Source organism: Chiloscyllium punctatum, chromosome 8 (genome assembly GCF_047496795.1).
Source record: "Chiloscyllium punctatum isolate Juve2018m chromosome 8, sChiPun1.3, whole genome shotgun sequence".
Taxonomy (NCBI): Eukaryota; Metazoa; Chordata; class Chondrichthyes; order Orectolobiformes; family Hemiscylliidae; genus Chiloscyllium; species Chiloscyllium punctatum.
The window spans coordinates 83,620,195-83,641,847 of NC_092746.1; the positions used below are offsets into that span (position 1 = coordinate 83,620,195).

At 38.8% G+C, this 21,653-nt stretch overlaps 1 protein-coding gene across 4 annotated transcripts in view; it reads right to left on the reverse strand.

The window, feature by feature from the left end:
* Positions 1-21,653, reverse strand: part of pip4k2aa (phosphatidylinositol-5-phosphate 4-kinase, type II, alpha a) — a 244,273-nt gene that overhangs the window by 88,590 nt on the left and 134,030 nt on the right. For all 4 annotated transcript variants that reach the window (XM_072575966.1, XM_072575968.1, XM_072575967.1 and 1 more), the window contains exon 3: positions 14,687-14,783. In XM_072575966.1, coding sequence (XP_072432067.1) covers positions 14,687-14,783 — 97 coding nt within the window. The remainder of the gene's footprint in view (positions 1-14,686; positions 14,784-21,653) is intronic.

Sequence of the window (21,653 nt, forward strand, 5' to 3'; positions counted from 1 at the left end):
GCCATTTGAGAAGGCAGTTGAAAACAATAATCCCTCTAAGATGCACACTTGCCCTCAGTTTCTGTGTATGCTGATTGGCATGCCAATGTGTGAACCACACAGACTTTGAAGGTTCGTGCAATAGAGAAAATAATTAGAGATTAAAAGCCAACCACACTGCTATGGATCTGGACATCCGATAAGAAAGACAGATATTCTTCCTTGAAAAGAACGACTAGTAACCGCAATAAGGTTGTGAGAGACTTGGGTCTGTTCTCATTAGAAAGATGAAGGCTAAGAGGGGATTTGATAGAGACATACAAGATGATCAGAGGATTAGATAGGGTAGACAGTGAAAGTCTTTTTCCTTGGATGATGACGTCAGCTTGTACGAGGGGCATAACTACAAATTAGGGGTGATAGATTTAAGACAGATGTCAGAGGCAGATTCTTTACTCAGAGTGGTAAGGGCGTAGAATGCCCTACCTGCCAATGTAGTTAACTCAGCCACATTAGGGAGATTTAAACAAAACTTGGATAAGCACATGGGTGATGACGGGATAGTCTAGGGGGATGAGCTGAGAATAGTTCACAGGTTGGTGCAACATCAAGGGCTGAAGGGCCTGTTCTGCACTGTATTGTTCTATGTCATGAGGCTCTCTTTTTAATTCCAGAATTTTTACAGAATTCAAACATCAACACCTGCCATGACGTGATTCAAACCTGCATCCCAGAATATTAGCTTAGGATTCTGGGTTATGAGTCTCGTAATATTACCTAGTACTACCACCTTCTCTTACTACTTACTGTGGAGTATAACTGAAGTTTTGTCAGTTTTCAAATATAAAGAAATCAAACATGTTCACTAAATTAAAAACATCAACATTCTATATTTTAAATAAAATTGTTCTGATAAAGGTCAGGGATATTAGTGCTGAAATATGGAATGACTCTGCTTTTGGCATTCGCTATTTTCGTTAATTTATTTGGTGAAATAAGAAACGTAAGGTTAAGATAATTCTGCTCAAGCCATCTAAGAACTCTACTTAAGAACATCAAGATTCAGAGTCTCCAATCTATTTCAAATATTAAAATGTTCCCTAAGTTTTTACCTTTACTTTCCATCTGCTATTTATAGTACTGTTAGGCAGAGATTCATTTTCTATCCCGAAAAGTTATGACAGCAAACCTTGTTTTAACCAATGCCTTGTGAACCAGCATTCTTGATAAACCAGCAAACATTATATACCTCAAACACCATGAAGTTTACTGTATTATTTTGTCCAATTATTACTGCTTTTTAAATTTATTTACTTCAATGTAAAAATACTTGCGGTTCAATCAAATGGCCACATGAAATATCAACAGTTAATTCAATGTTGAGTTAATTTCTCCTCAAATACAATGATCTACCATGATATCCGAGTAGTCACCGGAGGGTGCAAAGGAAAGGTTCTCTGTTGGTAAGTTTTATTGAAGGCAAAGTTGCATTAAGTAATTTATGCCGTAAATAAAGTATAACAGTGATGTGTATACCCATGCATTACGTTTCTATTACTTAGTGTGTGTTTGTACATTGATTATGTGGACTTCTTGATTATCCAGAATATTTGATCAATCGGTACACTTCTGGTCCCACAGGTGCTGGTTAATATCAAGTTAGCTGTACATCCATTGCCTTTGAAAAGTATTTCATACTGCAACAATTTTACATTAAATTTACTAATGTTAATAAACATGCATTTTACATATCAGACATTTGTGGCCTCAATTAGTATCAAATTGTAGGCAGTTTCACATTGTCACCTCTGCTCACTTGTGCACTGCATTAAGATCATTCAAGCTCTCTTTATTTCGGATTGTAACAGCCATCCAGTTACTCTTACAATGCTAATACATCTATTTAATACCCTTTTTACATATGGAAAAACCTGTATTCATGTAATATTTCATTGATTATATAGCTGCTGTCCTTACTGCATTAGTTTCTCCCATTCCAAGTCCTAAATGCCACACTCATCCATTCTATCTTTGGCCAGCTGCTATAACTCATCGACATGCAGCTCCAAAGCGACATCAAAAATGCCAATACGAGTTTCTACATGCAGTTCTACCTCAGCACCCCATGACTCTGGAACTTGTGTGTCTCTAAATTGCCGCATTCCCTGTATGACATTCAGTACTGGATAAAAAGAATTTTGTTTCGTGAATATTGGGAATACCAGAGCTAATGTCTTCTGACCCTTCCACCGATTATCCCCACAAACCACTCCCTAGCCATCAACTTCATCTCTCTCTCTAGCAAATGCTGTTCCAGACTGTTAATTATCTCAATCTCACAAGATGAATTTTACTCATTTTACCAGTATCTAAATCTGAACCCAGACCATTTTCAACTTTGGTACTGTATCTGACAATGGACTGAATGTCTAATCTCTTACTCATCCATCACTTACACCACCTCTTCCCATCTCTGCACTTTTGCCAGTCTCTGCCACTGCCTTGGCTCATTTGCTGCTGGGTGGCATGGTGGTTCAGTGGTTAGCACTGCTGCCTGACAGCGTCAGGGACCCAGGTTTGATTCCAGCCTTAGGTAACTGTCTGTGTGGAGTTTGCACATTCTCCCCATGACTGCGTGGGTTTCCTCCCACAATCCAAAGATGTGCAGGTCAGGTGAACTGGCCATTCTAAATTGCCCATAGTGTTAGGTGCATTAGTCAGAGGGAAATGGGTCTGGGTGGGTTACTCTTCAGAGGGTCGATGTGGACTTGTTGGGCCAAAGGGCCTGTTTCCACACTGTCGGGAATCTTATCTAAAAGAAAAGTTCCTCTTTCCTTTGTCTCTTTCAGACTTAACAATGCATCCAGCCTTTGACTTTCTACCCTCGAGATCTCACCCAAACCCCTTCTGCTTATGCCCTAATTTGCATTACTAAAACCTACCTCTCTGACCAAACTTATAAGTGTAAACTGAAAGAACTGTGAACGCTACAGATCAGAAACAAAAACTGAAGTTGCTGAAAAAGCTCAGCAGATCTGGCAGCATCTGTGAAGATAAATCAGAGTTAATATTTTGGGTCTGGTGACCAGATTCTGAGGAAGGTTCACTGGACCCAAAATGTTAACTTTGATTGCTCTTTCCAAATGCTGCCAGACCTGCTGAGCTTTTCCAGCAACTTCTTTTTTTGTTTATAAGTGTCAAGTATTGTTTGATAATCACTGATGTGAAGCATCTTGGACATTTTAACATGCTAAAGATTGCTGTGCAAGCACAAGCACAAGCTGTAATGGCTGTCAATTTTCAGATAATTAATGGGAAATCTTAGTTATAATTAAAAACATAAAAATGTAATACAATAACAGTATTTCAACGCTTCTTGCAAGATTAGAAACTCCACTCCAATTCAGACTGAAACTGAAAATTTACAGAAAAATCAAGTTACAAAGAAACCAATTATTTCAAAGCGCACATTTTATTTAATCAAATAAGAGGCCTTTTTCCCCCAAGGATCTTGTACTTTTTAATTTTTATTATTTTGGTCACAAACATTTATACAATGCCTTTTCTATTTAAAAAAGACAGGAGCCTGACATGGGCAAAACAAAGTACTGTGAAGCAATAACTTTTAGTTTTCCATTTGCATTAACACAACCTCTTCTAAATTATGAACTTAAACAAATTACTAAAATTCTAATTGTTCTAGTGTAAATTTAAATATATTGACAAATTTGTCAATATATTTAAATGCAAAACTCATCAGGAGGTAACCTCTGTTGCAAATAATTTTTTCTTTGTGAGTCTTTCCATTCCTATGGAACAGAAATAAGTCTTTTATATCATTAATGAATTGAAAGCACATGAATTTAATCTATGTTACTTGAATAAATCTGTCAGGCATCTTGTTTTTCTGACATAACCAGATAGAATGGAGACACCTAAAATCTGATTCCATACTACATAAACTGCAGCCATGTAGATCCAGCTGTGCCAAACAACTTTGCTTTACTGCATGTTAATCAAACTCTTCTAGGTTTCATTTTCATGGGCCTTCTTAGTCTTCATCCACCTTGTGTATCTTCTGTGCTGCAGTCACCTGTAATTTGACTTGTGGCTATCCAGGAAGACTGGTCAATGTACAAAAGCCTTCAATGTTATAGTCTGTTGCAACCAGAATGTTGTGTACTGGAATAATTCTTCATGCTGAATGTAACTTTGTCTTCAGTACAAAGGACATCTTGAAAACTTGGAACCATTTCAAGTTAGACACAAGCTTTCCAGACAAGAGAGCACATGCTCTGTAATAGTTCTACAAAACAATACACAAATCTTGAATTGAGTGTTAGCTTTTATTCTGATTTTAAAATGCTAACAATTATAGGAGTTACAAGCAATGAAAATATTAAAGGCAGACAGAAAGCAATGCTTTAATATCAGGAATTATGTACAAATTAAAAAAGACCATTGTTTAATTCAAATCTTCTCTTCAAATCAGCATCATGATTCTGGATGAAATTTATTTGAATTAGGTACACACAAGAAAACAAATTTCATAAACTTACATATAAATAAAAAAGGCTAACAAAATCTAGCTATTCCAATAAATAAATGCAGATATTATAAACATATGTTCCAGATTTGTAAAATATGATATAAAATTATAAAGATGAAGTGATCAATGAAGTCACAATATTTTTGAGGCTCTTAAATTCATTACAACAATATCATCAATTTTTGATCTATGGAGATACTTTTAAGTTCCCCCATAGTGATTTATCACTTCTATAATTCCATTTGTTGTAAGCTACAAAAAAAAAACAAAGTCAAAACTTGAAAAGTCAGAAGTTTGATGAAATGATGAATATAGTATTGGATTGTCATTTTGTGAAATAGATACTTTATAATAATCATAACCAACAAACAACAGGACCATGAAATGTGATCCAAAGGCATGAAATTTGAGTGTTATTTGAAAGGGTTTAGCACAAAACAATGTTTTCCAAATTAATTAATACATATAGTTACTCATTTGTAGAAAGTGTGAATATTACTGAGAAGACAGATATATTCCTGAAGCTTTTTGTCTTGCATTCATCAGGACCAATGCAAGAATGTCAAATTTAAAATAATCACAACATATATTGCAGGACAAAAGGATGCAGATTGGTTGGCAACTTAGCTTTCATTGACTGAGATACTGCCATAGAGAAATTAACACAGAACTATAGCCTTCGCAAGCTTGTGGTAATTCCAAAAAAAGGTCAAGGCTTGAACATATTCTTTTTCGTTGCAGAGAACAAGTAAATGCATATGAATGCATTTCTCTTCTAGTCAGCATAAATGAGCCATGTTGTGAAGTTGACAGATTGTTTTAAATTATTGTTAGTGTTAGTTATTAGCTCACTCAGACTTCAAAAAACACTGCCCCATTGCGAAAACTTGTGTATGGGCCAACAAACATTATTTCACGATCTGAGAAGTACCTGATCCAGTTTAGGTTACACTGAAAAGGCATTATATTGCTAAGAAAATGTGAGGACTGCAGATGTTAGAGTTCAGAGTTGAAGAGTGTGGTGCTGGAAAAGCACAGCAGTTCAGGCAGCAACCGAGGAGTAGGAGAGTCAACGTTTCGGGCATAAGCCCTTCATCAGGAATGAGGCTTGTGGGCCAAGGGGGCTGAGAGATAAATGATAGAGGGGTGGGGCTGGAGGAGGGGGGAAGGTAGTTGGGAATGCGATAGGTAGATGAAGGTGAGGGTGAAAGTGATACGGTGGAGAAGAGGGTGGAGCAGATGGGTGGGAAGCAAGATGATAGGTTGGACCATTCAAGAGGGCAGTGCCGAGTTGGAAGGTTGGGACTGGGATAAGGTGGGGGGAGATAGGGAAACATCGACTCACCTGCTCCTCAGATGCTGCCTGACTAGCTGTGCTTTTCCAGCACCACACTCTTCGACTCAAATAAAATTGCTAAGATTTGAATAAAAAGGATAAATAAACCATTCCATGCTGCAACAATGTAGTGGCTACTAAAGTGGCATTTTCAAGGTACTTCCAACAATCCAAAAAACATTCTGCCTGCACACAACTGAGCAATGCCATATACAAGTTTAGGTACTGTTATAATGCCTTGCATGTCAGCTGTACATCCCAATACTTGTCTGATGAAATCAAACATCATGTTCCTTCAGTTGTTCACAAAATGTAGCATATAGACCACATGCAACCAGTTGGCCCTTGTAAAACCTGAACCAAAATATGTACTATTCAATGTGATTTCATGTTTGGGCAGCATTTGCTTAATAATCTTGATTGTACTAATAGCTACACAAGCAATAACTTAAGATAATCGGTTCAGCTCATAAGGCAGCTTACAATTAGAATTACCAGCGAGTCTGGGAGCCTACAGCTCTCATTGGCTGAGGCATTGCCATGAAGAAAGCAATCCGAGCTGATCCGTGAAATAATCGGCAGCCTTTTCTCTTGCAATATAGCCTGATGTCAACATTTGAAATTTGACATTCTTGTTTTGATCCTAACATAAGAGAAATGGTTTTGGCAGCATGTCTTTTTTTCAGCTTTAATTAACATGCAGATCGCATATGCAGACAATAGCTATTATCAAGGTCAAAAGTATTCCAGTATTTAATTGCTGAAAGCAACATTTGTCCAAATCATTAGAAACGAAATAGAGCTGACTCAACTTGTAACTATTTACATAATAGATTCAATGTAAACAAGCATGGATATTGATGAAATTTAAATTAAAAGTATGGTTAAGTAATGGTCATCACAGAGAAAATGCAAATCTACAAAGCAGAAAATATTATATTCTCATATGCCAAGACATCAGTTCAACAATGACTAGAGTGCAAAAGGTGCTACATTTGTAAATCTGTATTTTTACATTTATAAATTTACATTTGTAAATTTTCTTCTGGTTTGATTAATACCTGTTTAACAAGCTGAAGCAGGTCCAGTGGCCAATTAGGTATATTTTAATAATTGCATTTTGGTGAATGTATCAAGTTTATTCACCCACAACAGTTGGTCTTTAAGTACAGAAATGAATCAAACAGTAATAGAACAAAGGAGAGAACAAAGAAAATTTACAGCCCAGGAACATGCCCTTCAGCCCTCCAAGTAATAGGGGTTACTTTCCAGCATAACATTCCACCCTCTAATTATTCTTTAGGTTCATCTCCTATTTTCATAAACAATTTTCTTGCATTTTATCCCTTAACAGGATAAAGATTATTTTTGATTAGAGGCAATTGAGGACAATTTCTTAAAACTATATTACCTTGTCTTAGTCACTTTGGATTTTCACATGATTTCATAAAGTTGCATTCCCATCACAGATATAGAGTGCACAAAGACCTAGAACTCTCACAATGTCTCAATTCTGCACTTTTATATTCCATATTTACAGAAGATGCTAATCACATGAGACATATAGTGTGGCAAGGCAAAGAAGCAAGTCAGAAGATTCTCAGCCAGTCTGAGAATTGAACTTGCACTGTCTCTGCACCAAACTCTAGCCATCTACCTAACTGAGCTAACTAACCCAGATTTTAATTTAGTGGTGTTAACATCATTAAATTTTAAATTCAAATTTTGTATACATTTTTGTTTCCATTTAAAAAAAATACAATGTATAATCCAGCAATTATAATCTCGTTAGCAGCCTGACAGCAGAATATGCTACTTAAAACGAATAGGGTCCAATACTACAGCATGTTACATGTATAAAAGTACAGTTAAATGAATTATATTTTATGGAAAATTAACGTGCATGTTACACAATTGGTGCAAACCTTAGTGATTATGGACAATAACTTCAGGTTAGGACTTTGTCACTTCCCTTTCTGCCAACAGAATCTAATACAGCTATTTTTGAGGAGCAACAAATCTAGAATAAGACTTGACCGTCTTTGACCACCGCTGAGGGATTCAACTGGAGTGGTCATGGCAGCTTGAAAACATACTGTCTAAAGGGTAAGTACACAGCTATCAACTGAGTAGTAAACACTTATTAAAAATTGCTCATGGCATATGGGCATTGTTAACCAGGCCAGCATTTAGTGACATAGTTCCAAGTCTGTATTGTGTGGGGTCTGGAGAACTTGCAGGTGGCTCTCACATATCTACTACCTCTTTCTTTCTTGTTGGTATGAGTAATAGGTTTAGAAGGTGCTCTCAAAAGGAGCCTGGATGAGTTATTGCAGTTCATCTCGTATATACTTCTTCCACTACGCATTAGTGGTGAAAGAGGTGAACACTGAAAGTGATGGGTGAGGCATGATCAAGCGGGCTGCTTTAAGCTGGGTGACGCTGAGCTTCTTGAGTGCTGTTGGTGCAACAACTGACCAACCAAACGGAGAGTATTCCATCACACTCTTGAATTGTCCCCTGTCGATGATGGACAGGTATGGAGGAGATAGGAGGAAAGGTAGTCACTGCAAAATTCCAAGCCTCTGACCTACATTTATGGCCATTTGATAACTTACAGGATAACAATCCAATAAACAGCCCAATATGGAAGTAAAGGTCAGTCTGCTTGAACTTTGAGGAAACAAAATTGCAATGAACTATGGAAAGTGTCTCAACATGTCTTGACTTCCAACAAGCTTTAAAATCTCAGTAGTTAAGATTAAACTAGTTGGGAATTTGGAACTAAATGCGGAAAATGTTTAAGTGGTTTTTGACATGATATATTATGGTGAGTGCAAATATTGAACTGGGGTGCCCAGAGATTCTTATTTTGAACTGATTTGTGTTCATAAACTTATTGCAAATACCTTAAATTTGCACTCCAGACCAAATGAAAGCAGGCAACAGGATCGGGGTGGAAGAAGGTGTAAGAGTAATATCTAGAGCTAAGTGATCCCACACCAATGGGTCAGATCTGAGCTCTGCAGTCACATTCAGTCAAAATCAGCAGTGGTTAACTAAGCAGCTAACCAGAGGAGGTAGTTTCTTTAATGTCCCAGTGGTTGCTCGTATGTCCACCCAATGTGTGTGCATATCCAGGCTTTTCTTTAACAATTTCAGGTACTTAACCTAACTACCCTGTCCTGCAATCCACACCAGTTTAGGTTGTTAACCAGTCCTAGCACAAAGAATTTCCTGGCATCAGTTTCATATTGTTCGGCATAACAGGAATGATTCCACTAAATCAAAGTTTTAATAAGCAGTATTGAGCATGGATTTGCGAAGGCTCTTTATGAAAGCAGCTTTCCTTTGTTTTCCTTCTGATGTGCCCTTACAGTGCTACTAGAATTTAACTTGAAGTGGTGCTTTAATTCTTGTACAGCATTTCCAATTTATTCAGAGCTTTTTTTAGTATGTGTTCATGAGATGAGGATACTGCTGGCTGGGATGGAATTTATTGCCCTTCCCTAACTCTCCTGGAGAAGGTGATGATGAGCTGCCTTCCATGTGCCTGCAGTTCCACCCAGCTCTTTCTAATCAACCAACTTCTTTTCTCCAACTCTATCCCTTAACTATTTCTCGATGCTTTGCTACTGGTGAACTTTAACTGATTGATGTGTGATTGTTGGGTGCACCCTTACGACCTTTCTTGAACCACCTGCCAGCACCCGGCCCATATCCCTCCAAGCGCCTCTTAAATGTTGCAACTGTACCAGCCTCCACCAAATCCTCTGGCAGCTCATTTCATACACGTACCACCCTCTGCGTGAAAAGGTTGCCCCTTAGGTCTCTTTTATATCTTTCCTCTCTCACCCTAAACCCATGCCCTCTAGTTCTGGACTCCTCGACCCCAGAGAAAAGACTTTGTCTATTTATCCTATCCACGTCCCCTCACAATTTTGTAAACTTCTATAAGGTCACCCCTCAGCCTCCGACGCTCCAAGGAAAACAGCCCCAGCCTATTCAGCCTCTCCCTGTAGCTCAGATCCTCCAATCCTGGCAACATCCTTGTAAGTCTTTTCTGAACCCTTTCAAGTTTCACAACATCTTTCCGATAGGAAGGAGACCAGAATTGCACGCAATATTCCAACAGTGGCCTAACCAATGTCCTGTATAGCTGCAACATGACCTCCCAACTTCTATACTCAATACTCTGACCAATAAAGGAAAGCATACCAAATGCCTTCTTCACTATCCTATCTACCTGCGACTCTACTTTCAAGGAGCTATGAACCTGCACTCCAAGGTCTCTTTGTTCAGCAACACTTTCTAGGACCATACCATTAGGTCTATAAGTCCTGCTAAGATTTGCTTTCCCAAAATGCAGCACCTTGCATTTATCTGAATTAAACTCCATCTGCCACTTCTCAGCCCATTGGCCCATCTGGTCCAGATCCTGTTGCAATCTGAGGTAACCCTCTTCACTGTCCACTACACCCCCAATTTTGGTGTCATCTGCAAACTTACTAACTATACCTCTTAGGCTTGCATCCAAATCATTTATGTAAATGACAAAAAGTAGAGGGCCCAGCACTGATCCTTGTGGCACTCCACTGGTCACAGGCCTCCAGTCTGAAAAACAACCCTTCATCACCACTCTCTGTCTTCTACTTTTGAGCCAGTTCTGTATCCAAATGGCTAGTTCTCCCTGTATTCCGTGAGATCTAACCTTGCTAATCAGTCTCCCATAGGGAACCTTGTCGAACGCCTTATTGAAGTCCATATAGATCACATCTACTGCTCTGCCCTCATCAATCTTCTTTGTTACTTCTTCAAAAAACTCAATCATGTTTGTGAGACATGATTTCCCGAACACAAAAGCTATCCCGAATCAGTCCTTGCCTTTCCAAATACATGTACATCCTGTCCCTCAGGATTCCCTCCAACACCTTCCCACCACTGAGGTCAGGCTCACTGGTCTATAGTTCCCTGGCTTGTCTTTACCGCCCTTCTTAAACAGCGGCACCACGTTTGCCAACCTCCAGTCTTCCGGCACCTCACCTGTGACTGTCGATAATACAAATATCTCAGCAAGAGGCCCAGCAATCACTTCTCTAGCTTCCCACAGAGTTCTCGGGTACACCTGATCAGGTCCTGGGGATTTATCCACCTTTAACCGTTTCAAGACATCCAGCACTTCCTCCTCTGTAATCCTCTGTAACATTTTGCAAGATGTCACCATCTATTTCCCTACAGTCTATATTTTCCATATCATTTTCCACAGTAAATACTGATGCAAAATATTCATTTAGTATCTCCCCCATTTTCTGAGGCTCCACACAAAGGCCGCCTTGCTGATCTTTGAGGGACACTATTCTCTCCCTAGTTACCCTTTTGTCCTTAATATATTTCTAAGAGCCCTTTGGATTCTCCTTAATTCTATTTGCCAAAGCTATCTCATGACCCCGTTTTGCCCTCCTGATTTCCCTCTTAAGCACACTCCTACTTTCTTTATACTCTTCTAAGGATTCACTCGATCCAGCCTGTCTATACCTGACATATGCTTCCTTCTTTTTCTTAACCAAACCTTCAATTTCTTTCATCATCCAGCATTCCCTATACCTACCAGCCTTCCCCTTCACCCTAAAAGGAATATACTTTCTCTGGATTCTTGTTATCTCATTTCTCAAGGCTTCCCATTTTCCAGCCCTCCCTTTACCTGTGAACATCTGCCTCCAATCAGCTTTCAAAAGTTCTTGCCTAATACCGTCAAAATTGGCCTTTCTCCAATTTAGAACTTCAACTTTTAGATCTGGTCTATCCTTTTCCATCACAATTTTAAAACGAATAGAATTATGGTTGTTGGCCCCAAAGTGCTCCCCCACTGACACCTCAGTCACCTGCCCTGCCCTATTTCCCAAGAGTAGGTCAAGTTTTGCACCTTCTCTAGTAGGTACATCCACATACTGAATCAGAAAATTGTCTTGTACACACTGAAGAAATTCCTCTCCATCTAAACCTTTAACAGTATGGCAGTCCCAGTCGATGTTTGGAAACTTAAAACCCTCTACCATAACTACCCTATTATTCTTATGGAGAGCTGAGATCTCCATACAAGTTTGTTTCTCAAAATCCCTCTGACCTTTGGGGGGGGGGGGGGGGGGGGGGGTCTATAATACAATCCCAATAAGGTGATTATCCCTTTCTTATTTCTCAGTTCCACTCAAATAACTTCCCTGGATGTATTTCCGGGAATATCCTCCCTCAGCACAGCTGTAATGCTACCCCTTATCAAAAATGCCACCCCCCTTCTCTCTTGCCTCCCTTTCTGTCTTTCCTGTAGCATTTGTATCCTGGAACATTAAGCTGCCAGTCCTGCCCATCCCTGAGCCATGGGTTGTGGCGATTCAGTGGTGGCTAGCATCATGGTGGTGCACTTACAGTGGTCTTATGCAAACCCGCATTATAGAAAAATTGTACTTTAGAAACAGCACTTAAAGTGTTGGCATTATAATCATGATACAGCCAGCACACATTTTAAAAGTTTGCGCTATAGATATAGTGTCCCCAATTTGTCAATTGTATCACAGTGAATTCATGTTGACCAAACGTGTGTTATAACAGAACAACCTGTATGTCGATAGTATCTTCAGAGAGGCAATCACGTCATTAGCATCCACAGCAGAAAACCAACTTGCGAGCAGGACTTCAAAGGATTCCTTACCACTAGCCTGTTTCTCTGGACTGCCCAGCAGTCACTCATTCCCTTTCTGCCTCCAGGCCATTGGGGAGCAACATGATTGCCTCTCTGAAGATGCTATCGACATACAAGTTGTTCTGTTATAACGTATGTTTGGTCAACATGAATTCACTGTGACGCAATTGACAAATTGGGGACACTATTTCTATAGCGTGAATTTTTAAACTGTGTGTTGGCTGTATCATGATTATAATGCCAACACTTTAAGCGCTGTTTTTCTATAACATGGGTTTGCCACAAGACCGCTGTAAGTGAAGTGCACCACAATGATGCCAGCCACCACTGAATCGCCACAACTCAGGTTTCTGCAGTTGGCAGGACGACTTAAACATAGGGTCATCTGAGATACCAGGATGGTTCAATACTTCCCACATTTTACAGGCTGCAAATTCCACTTGATTGAACTGAGGTGCCAAATCTTAATTTTGTTCCTCTTATATTAACTTTATTCTGCTTTGGATTACTTGTATTACTTTATTAGCCCTACATTGGCCCTGACTTTCACTATTTCTGGTGTTTCTCTGTTAAATCCAAAAATAGTATGTTTTACAATTTACAGTAATTTAAAGACTGATCATAATTGAAATTTCTTATTAACTAATGAATTTGCTGAGGAAAAAAGTAGGAAACAATTGCACATCCTCGTTGTCATTCACCGAAGTCACCACTCAACACATTTCTTGCAATAAAGCTTACTTAAAGCATCTATGTTGCCCTCTGCACCGACTTCCCACATTGAATGATATTCCCAGGTATATTCACTCAGCCTCTGTCTCCTTCATGCCAAGTATCCCTCACACTTATTGATCTTCACTCCTATTGATCCAAAACATAAATGTCTTTTGACAAATGGCATTATTCTTCTTTGAGTGAATGTTCTGTTTGAAAATCGGGGAATGTGTCAACATGTTCAGGGATTCTCAGAGTGAAGTATGAAAATCACTACACTGCAGATTTTGAAGAATTTACATATCTACATTTCTGGTTCATTTCATTAGATTGAAAATCAAGTCTTTAAAAAGCACAGAAAACAAAAACTGGAATTGTTAGAAGTGAAATGATCGCTTTTGGTTTATTTCAAATGTTCTATATATATTTGCATTGTTGCCTGGTGATATTTGGGTTTGAATCACAAACTAAGCCTTTGACTTTATTAGTTTCTACAGTTAAAGAATGGAAAGGCATTCTATGATCATGCGTGCTACCAGTGAATCAGCCATGCTTGAAAAGAGTATGCTTTGGACATAGGACTTTAGTCCTGAATTTCTGACCTGAACTTCCAGTGAACAGAGTACCTGCTGAGAGCACAGAAATTTTCATCTATGGTAAGCACACAACATTAACCTTAATAATTATTTGTAAATGAGCTAATACAAACCAATTCAATGTAGAACTACATTATACACAAATAATCCAACTCTCAAATAATACAAGACCAAAATAAATTTACTAAGCGTTCTAACTGTAACTTGGAAAGATAGTTGAAATTGATCATTAATACATTGGGAAACAGTATTTTTATTTGCAAATATATGCTCATAGTTTCTCTGATGGTAATGTCCCCTTCATTTTCTTTGAAAGAAAAACTGTTTTATAGATTCAGTATAGCTTGGTTCACTAATTCCCTTCCACTGAATTAATTGTTGCTGTGATTTTTCAATTTCACCTTTTCATTCAAAGAACTGGAACATTCTACAAATATTCATTTTACTTTACAGTTACACTAAGTTTCCATCCCTTGAAGGCTACTTGAAACCAGTAGGTGAACTCAGACAATTTGATCCATTGCTCACTGATCATGAGATTACTAAATAGAATACAGAGTTCCAATTATTAATTTTAAATTTAGACTGAACAAACAGCTTTCAACAATCTAGCCCCAAACCCACAAAAGCACCTCAACCATCCAAGGCAAAATCATTTAACTACAGTGCTATTCTGGGTTTGGAGTCACAAATAAGTTCAGCATTACATCAACAGAGTGATATTAGAAAACAAGTTCACCAACTGACTGGAAAAAAAATTGATGGAGAATATTTAATGGCATCACAGTTATGAAGTGATTGTAACACAGACCTACCTGGTAATCCTGATCATCAATTGCAAACCTCTCTCTCAAATTTCGGAACACCATAGGGCAGTACTCCTTAAATTTAAAGTGACTTGGCATATTCTCCCTGGTAAATAAATTAAATCTCTTAGATAACACCTATATAAAGAAGGTCAATCCAACTAATTATGGAGGGAACAAAATAGTCTATTACCACAATAAAAAGAAACAGATGCTTTTGGTTTAAAAAAAGCTTTTGACACTATACACAGAAGTCAAGATAAAGTGCAGGTATACAGGATAAAATAAAACAGGGCAGGAGAGGGATACTAAGGTTAATTCTGCCTAAGTTGTATACATAGTCTGAACTTTCAGTGTAATGCTTTATTATTCATAGACTTTAAGAATTAAAATGATGGTAACTTGAAAATTTTCAGTTGAACAAAAGCCAAATGAATTTGCAATGCGTTGATCACACCTGACAACTCTGATGGAAGTTCCTGAAAAGGAATCTCAAGTCGTGGATAGGGGAATGTCTGTTCTTATGAATATGGACTGCAGGAAGTATTTGATACATTCTCTCATAAAAGACTGTTAGCCAAAATTGAAGCACATGAAATTATTTGTACATTGTTGATCTGTGTAGGAAATTGGGCAAGTGACAGTCAGCAGAGAATAGGAATCAAGGACAATGACTCTAATTGGCAGAATGTGAATAGTGAAGTCCCTCAAGGCACTACGTTTGGGCCTCTACTGTTCATGGTCTTGATTAATGGGGGATACAGAGCCTCATTCCCAAATTTGCAAATACCATGAAGATGGATGGCAAGGTAGCCACTGTAGTTGAAAATGGAATGTTAAATCTGTCATTTTCTTTTTACAATGAATGGGCAAAAATATAGCAAATGGATTTTAATGTAGGCAAATGAGATTATCCATTTTCAATCCAAAATGGATAGCAAGTGGTACTTTTTGAATGGTAAAAAGCTAGAAACTAGTATAAGCCCAGAGAGTAAGGGTCCAGGTATTTAGATGATTAAATAAACACGTCCAGACAATAATAAATAAGCCAATTGAATGGTCGTTATAGGGAGAGAATTAAAATAGAATGAAATCTTGCTTCAGTTATACAGAGCTCTATTTGACCATACGTGTGCATGCCACATTAGAAAAGATGTATGGGCTTTACAGTAAGTACAATGTCGATATGCCATAATGATAGCTTGACTTCAAGGTTTAAATTAATACAGAATACACAAAGGAGGTTTGAATTCCTTGAATTTGGAAGGCTATGGGATGATTTGATTAAAGCTTCCAAATATTAAACAGATAGGATATATAAAAACTATTTTCACATATCCAAGTCAAGGACGATTGGATATTGTATTAAATTAGAGCCTGACATCTCAGGAATCAAGTGAGGAAACAGTTCAAGACATGGTACAAGTTTGAACATAAGTGATAACAAACCAATTTGAAATCTGACATTGGTACATTTTTGGCTTTTTTGTTTAAAAGGTAAAAGGGCAAAGATGGGTATTTGGGTTAATATAAATTTGGTTAAAACTCAAGTGCCTGTTAGTCTTGAAAGAAGCGTTATAGTTACGTTCAACTTCTGTCTGTCATGATTGGTTTTGGGAACATCAGTTAAGCTGTTATGACATCCTGTGTGTCAGCATATTATTCATTGCTACTGAAAGTAAGGAGATACAGGTAGTTCTCTTATAATGCGCTTTTATTAAACGTGATTTGTCTGTAACTCCATTTGTGAATTGCTAACTTTTTTTTAACAAAGCGAACTCCTGTTCGCTGTTATTCAATTCTCATCCATGGTACTAGGTATCGGGGTGCACGGAGGACTGGACTACGTGTTGGCATCACATAATCAGTCGACTTGTGTGCTTTCTCGTGAAGAGCTTTGTGAAAGGTATTGTGGAATGTTTGTGCTAGTGGACTTGGAAAAGCATCATGAAAGTGTCTCTACAGCCTGAAGACAAGAAGCTGGGAGCAATCTGTTCATTTTAAACCTTAGAGCATTAAGATAAGAATAAAATTTCACTCAAATTGACAAACAGTAAAATGACAGTGTTGAGGAGCAGTTTGAAACTTGGCTTTGTTGTTTCTATTGAGTTTTTTGTTTAAAAACATGTTTAGATGTTAAAAAATATCTGCAAACTCATGAATCTGTTTCAGTCACTAATCACTATGGCAAACAACTGCAAAGCAAAAACCAGTACAGGGGCTTGGACATGATCAGTCAGCTGCTCGGGTGGTCCAAGTCAGGAAACTTTGCACATAATAGGTGAGGGAGAGAAAGATGGGTGGTGCACTGTTACTTCTGAAGTGTGTGGAGATGTCCTGAAGGGGTAGATTCAGGGTTAGTCAGGGTCAGATGTTAGAGAGGATAAGAGTGATTAGGGAAGCTGTTGCAGGAAATGGTGGACACAGTAACAGAGATAGAGTGAGTTGAGGTATCAATGAGAAGGCGGTGGCATTTTCACTGGCAGAGTGGAGAATGTCATCGATCTTCTTCCTACATTCTGTTCATTCCTTCAGATGATTGAGACTGCACTGGCTCGAATAGTAATCCCAATCCATGTTGGTGTGGTTCCAGTAAAATGCATCCTTTATTGGCATGGGAGAAAAACATGGTCTGCCTCTGCGTCACCCCATCAGCAACATCTCTATGCCCCGACCCACAAGAGAGGCCTGCCCCTCAGATGCTGCCTGACTAGTTGTTCTTTTCCAGGGTCAGACTTTTCAACTCTGATCTCCAGCATCTGCAGTCCTCACTTTCTTCACATAGTGAGGCACAGATTTTCCACTGTCTGCCATGTCTAGGGCCAATGTCAAGAACCACACATGGCAGCTCAGATTTACAGCTGCTGTCTGGGTGCACAATATCTTTTTAAAGATAATGCTGCACCATGGATATTGGTCAATACTGGGCTATGCAGGAAGTGGTGAGTTGTTTTGGGAGTTCATGGTGTGCAAGGTATTCTAGCTAGGCGGATAAAGAACTGGTTGAGCTACAGCAGACAGAGAATAGTATTTGAAGGAATTCCTTAAAATGGAGAAAGGTGACCAGTGGTGTTCTACAGGGATCGGTGTTGGGGCCACTGTTGTTTGTGATATACATAAATGATCTGGAAGAGGGCAGTGTTGGTATGATCAGCAAGTTTGTAGATGACACCAAGATTGGTGGAGTAGCAGAATGCATAGAGGACTATCAAAGAATACTGGAGAATATAGATAGACTGGAGAGTTGGGCGGAGAAGTAGCAGATGGAGTTCAATCCAGGCAAATGTGAGGTGATGCATTTTGGGAAGTCTAATTCAAGAGCGAATCATACAGTAAACGGAAGAGCCTTGGGAAAATTTGATGAGCAGAGAGTTCTGGGAGTTCAGATCCACTATACCCTGAAGGTTGCTGCACAGGTGGATAGAGTGGTCAAGAAGGCATATGGTGTGCTTGCCTTCATCGGACGGGGTATTGAGTATAAGAGCTGACAGGTCATGTTAAAACTGTACACGACATTGGTTCGGCCACATTTAGAATACGGTGTACAGTTCTGGTCACCGCATTACCCAAAAGATGTGGATGCTTTGGAGAGGGTGCAGAGAAGTTTTACGAGGATGTTGCCTGGTATGGAAGGTGCTAGCTATGAAGAGAAGTTGAGTAGGTTAGGTTTGTTTTCATTAGAAAAAAGGCGATTGAGGGGGGACCTGATTGATGTCTTAAAAATCAGAAAGAGCATAGACAGGGTAGATAGAGATAAAATTTTTCCCAGGGTGAAGGATTCAATAACGAAAGGTCACGCTTTCAAGGTGAGAGGTGGGAAGTTTAAGGGGGATACACGTGGCAAGTATTTTACACAGAGGGTGGTGGGTGCCTGGAACGCATTGCCAGCAGAGGTAGTAGAGGCAGGCACAGTAGATTCATTTAAGATGCATCTGGACAGATGCATGAGTAGATGGGGAGCAGAGTAATACAGATGCTTAGGAATTGGGCGACAGGTTTAGACAGTGGATTTGGATCGGCTCAGGTTTGGAGGGCTGAAGGGCCTGTTCCTGGGCTGTAAATTTTCTTTGTTCTTTTGGAAATAGCACATAATATGATGGTGCCAGAATATGTGAAAGGGGCATCGAGGGGGCACGGGGGAAGGGGTAATAAATCAGGCAGGCAAAAGTGACATCTGCAGATGCTGGAGATTAGAGTTGACAGTGTGGTGGTGGAAAAGCACAGCAGGTCAGGCAGCATCCAAGCAGCAGGAGAGGTGAAGTTTCAGGCAAAAGCCCTAAATCAGGCAGGTTGTATAAAATAAGGTAATAAATGTTCCCCCATCATCATGATGTAAAACTCTCCGATAAACTTGATAAAACCGATATTTAGTGAAAGAAATTAAGTTTCAGTCCTTGATCTATCAGGGCAGGTTTCATTCTGGGATCTGACTTGTGCAGTGTTACTATTGGATGAGATCAGAAGATTGGCTAGAATGTAGTGCAGCCAGCAGGTATAGATGCTAATCGAGAGTAATCAGTTGAAGATTCTGATGAATTACATTATACAGGCCCATAAAACAGGTCAGTTACAACAGGTCAAAATTTACTTAGACTATGCTATCATTTGTGTTAGGCTAACTACTGTTTTTGCTTTGAATTTTACTGGTATTTTTGGTGGTTCTCCCCAACCCTGTTTTTCCCATAGGTCCCATTGTTTCTATTGTATGGCATTGTATGGGATTGCGACTACGGTGTTATAGCAGAACTACCTGTAAGGGAAACTGAAGGAGAGACAGGATAGTTGAGTCACCATGAAAACTAGCAGACCTAAGGATAACAGAGCCTACATGAAGTTGAAAATTATAAAAGAGCATGTTGCAAATTCTTAAAATGAGAATTTCTTTGGATAACTGAGAATTTCTCCCTTGCATGTGCTAGAATAAAATCTTTGCTTCCTTGACTCTTTTAGACTCCAGAGTGAGGTTAGGTTGCAGATCAGTCATAGTCTCACTGAATGATAGAACAGGGTCTAAAGGGTAAAATGGCTTAATGCTTTTCCTATTTTAAACAGTTTGAGAGCAAGTTGGTAGTTAGAAAAGTACTGTAGATTTCTTGGAGCGTAGGCATTTTTCTATAGTACTGGATAAGAAACCTGGTATGCTACAGTATCATGCTGGTAGGAGGATGCAATTAAAGAAGGGCAAGTTTACAAAGGTATCTCCAGTATAAAATTACATGTATGAAGCTTGTAATGGAAAAATTGACTGAAATTTTAAAGAGTTGAAAGCTTTTAAATATACTGTAGATGCACATTTGATGGATTGCTTGACGCAGTGAATTAATAATGCCCAAACCTCCAACTTTGGAACTTGAAAATATTCACAGTGAATGAACTCGTTTGAAGGTAAAAATGTGTGCCTGTTTTGAAAGTACAATCAAGTTGAAGACATATTTGTGACAGAAGCTTTTGATGTTGAGTTCTTTTAATTTTCTCGTTTCAACATATCAATGGTATTTTCTCCCAGTTTGCCTCCTGTCCCACACTTGTTAGTTTCAAAGTTAAAAATCACACAACACCAGGTTATAGTCCAACAGGTTTATTTGGAAGCAATAGCTTTTGGAGCACTGCTCCTGCTACCTGATGAAGGCGCAGCTCTACGAAAGCTACTGCTTCCAAATAAACCTATTGGACTATAACCTGGTATTGTGTGGCTTTTAACTTTGTCCACCCCAGTCCAAAACTGGCACCTCCACATCATGGTTAATTTCATGCTAGTCTTCCATTCTCTACCAGCTCTAAGTTTCAGCTCCTTCAAATATTTGCTACCTGTGTCAGACCCTGCAACTATCTCTTCATTACCTGTGATCTCTCTAAACTTCATACAGCATTGGAGGACCACATGCCTACATTTAAAAAATGCCATTTAGTAAATGAGAATCTCATCTCACACACCCTCCCAAACCCCCTTACAACATTGCAGCTGTGCAGAAAATCTAGTCCTCTGCCTGTGATAAATATCTTTCATAGTCTTAGTTTTTGAGGGGTGAAGCTGATTTCAAAATAGCAAGAGATAAGAATACTGTTCAGAAGAAACTATCAGTAGCTGCTCATCTTGCATAACAAATAACTTGGAGCTATCTAATGGATAAAGCTTTCTCCCACCAAGGTAATGTAACTGATCATTTGGGAGACAAAAGTCAAAGGAAAGTTTTGTGGAGTGCGCTGTATGAATGCAAGTTTTTTTTCTTGAAGTTGAGTCACTTGAACCACTGGGATTTGAACTGAATTTATTGTCATGTGTACCAAGGCACAGTGAAAAGCTTTGGTTCATGATCTTGTCTCTGACAATGGTACATTCCCTCTACTAAATACAAAATCAAAAATAAAATTAGAAACAAAAAGGCATGAGTGAATCTGGGAATTAGGAAATTACATCTTATGCAGGCACCAAGAACTGCAAGTGTACAGCATATCAAATGGGAATTCACAAGCAAAAACAGTCAAAATTGCAGTCTATGATTATCCCATAAATCATATGATTTGTTAAAAAATACAAGCGAATGGAATGCTTTTCTCTAAGTAAGGTTCTGAATCATTCACTACCATAATAGATATTTACATCTCTGATTACAAGTTTATGATTTCAGTAGCTCATGAGAATTTTTAAACAATTCAGTCATGGGACACGGGCATTGCTGACTGGCCAGCATTTATTGACCATCCCTAGTTGTCCTTGAGAAGGTGATGGTTAGCTACCTTCTTGAACTGCTGTAGTCCATGTGCTGTGGGCTGACAACAATCCCTTTAGGGAAGGAAATCCATGATTTGGACCCAGCAACACTGAAGGAATTAGTATATATTTCTAAGGTAGCATGGTGACTAGATTGAAGGGGAACTTGCAGGTGATGTTCAGATGCTCTTCGAGCTGGAAGTAATCATGGGTTTGGAAGGTGCTATTTTAAAGACCTGTAGTGAATTTCTGCAGTGTATCTTG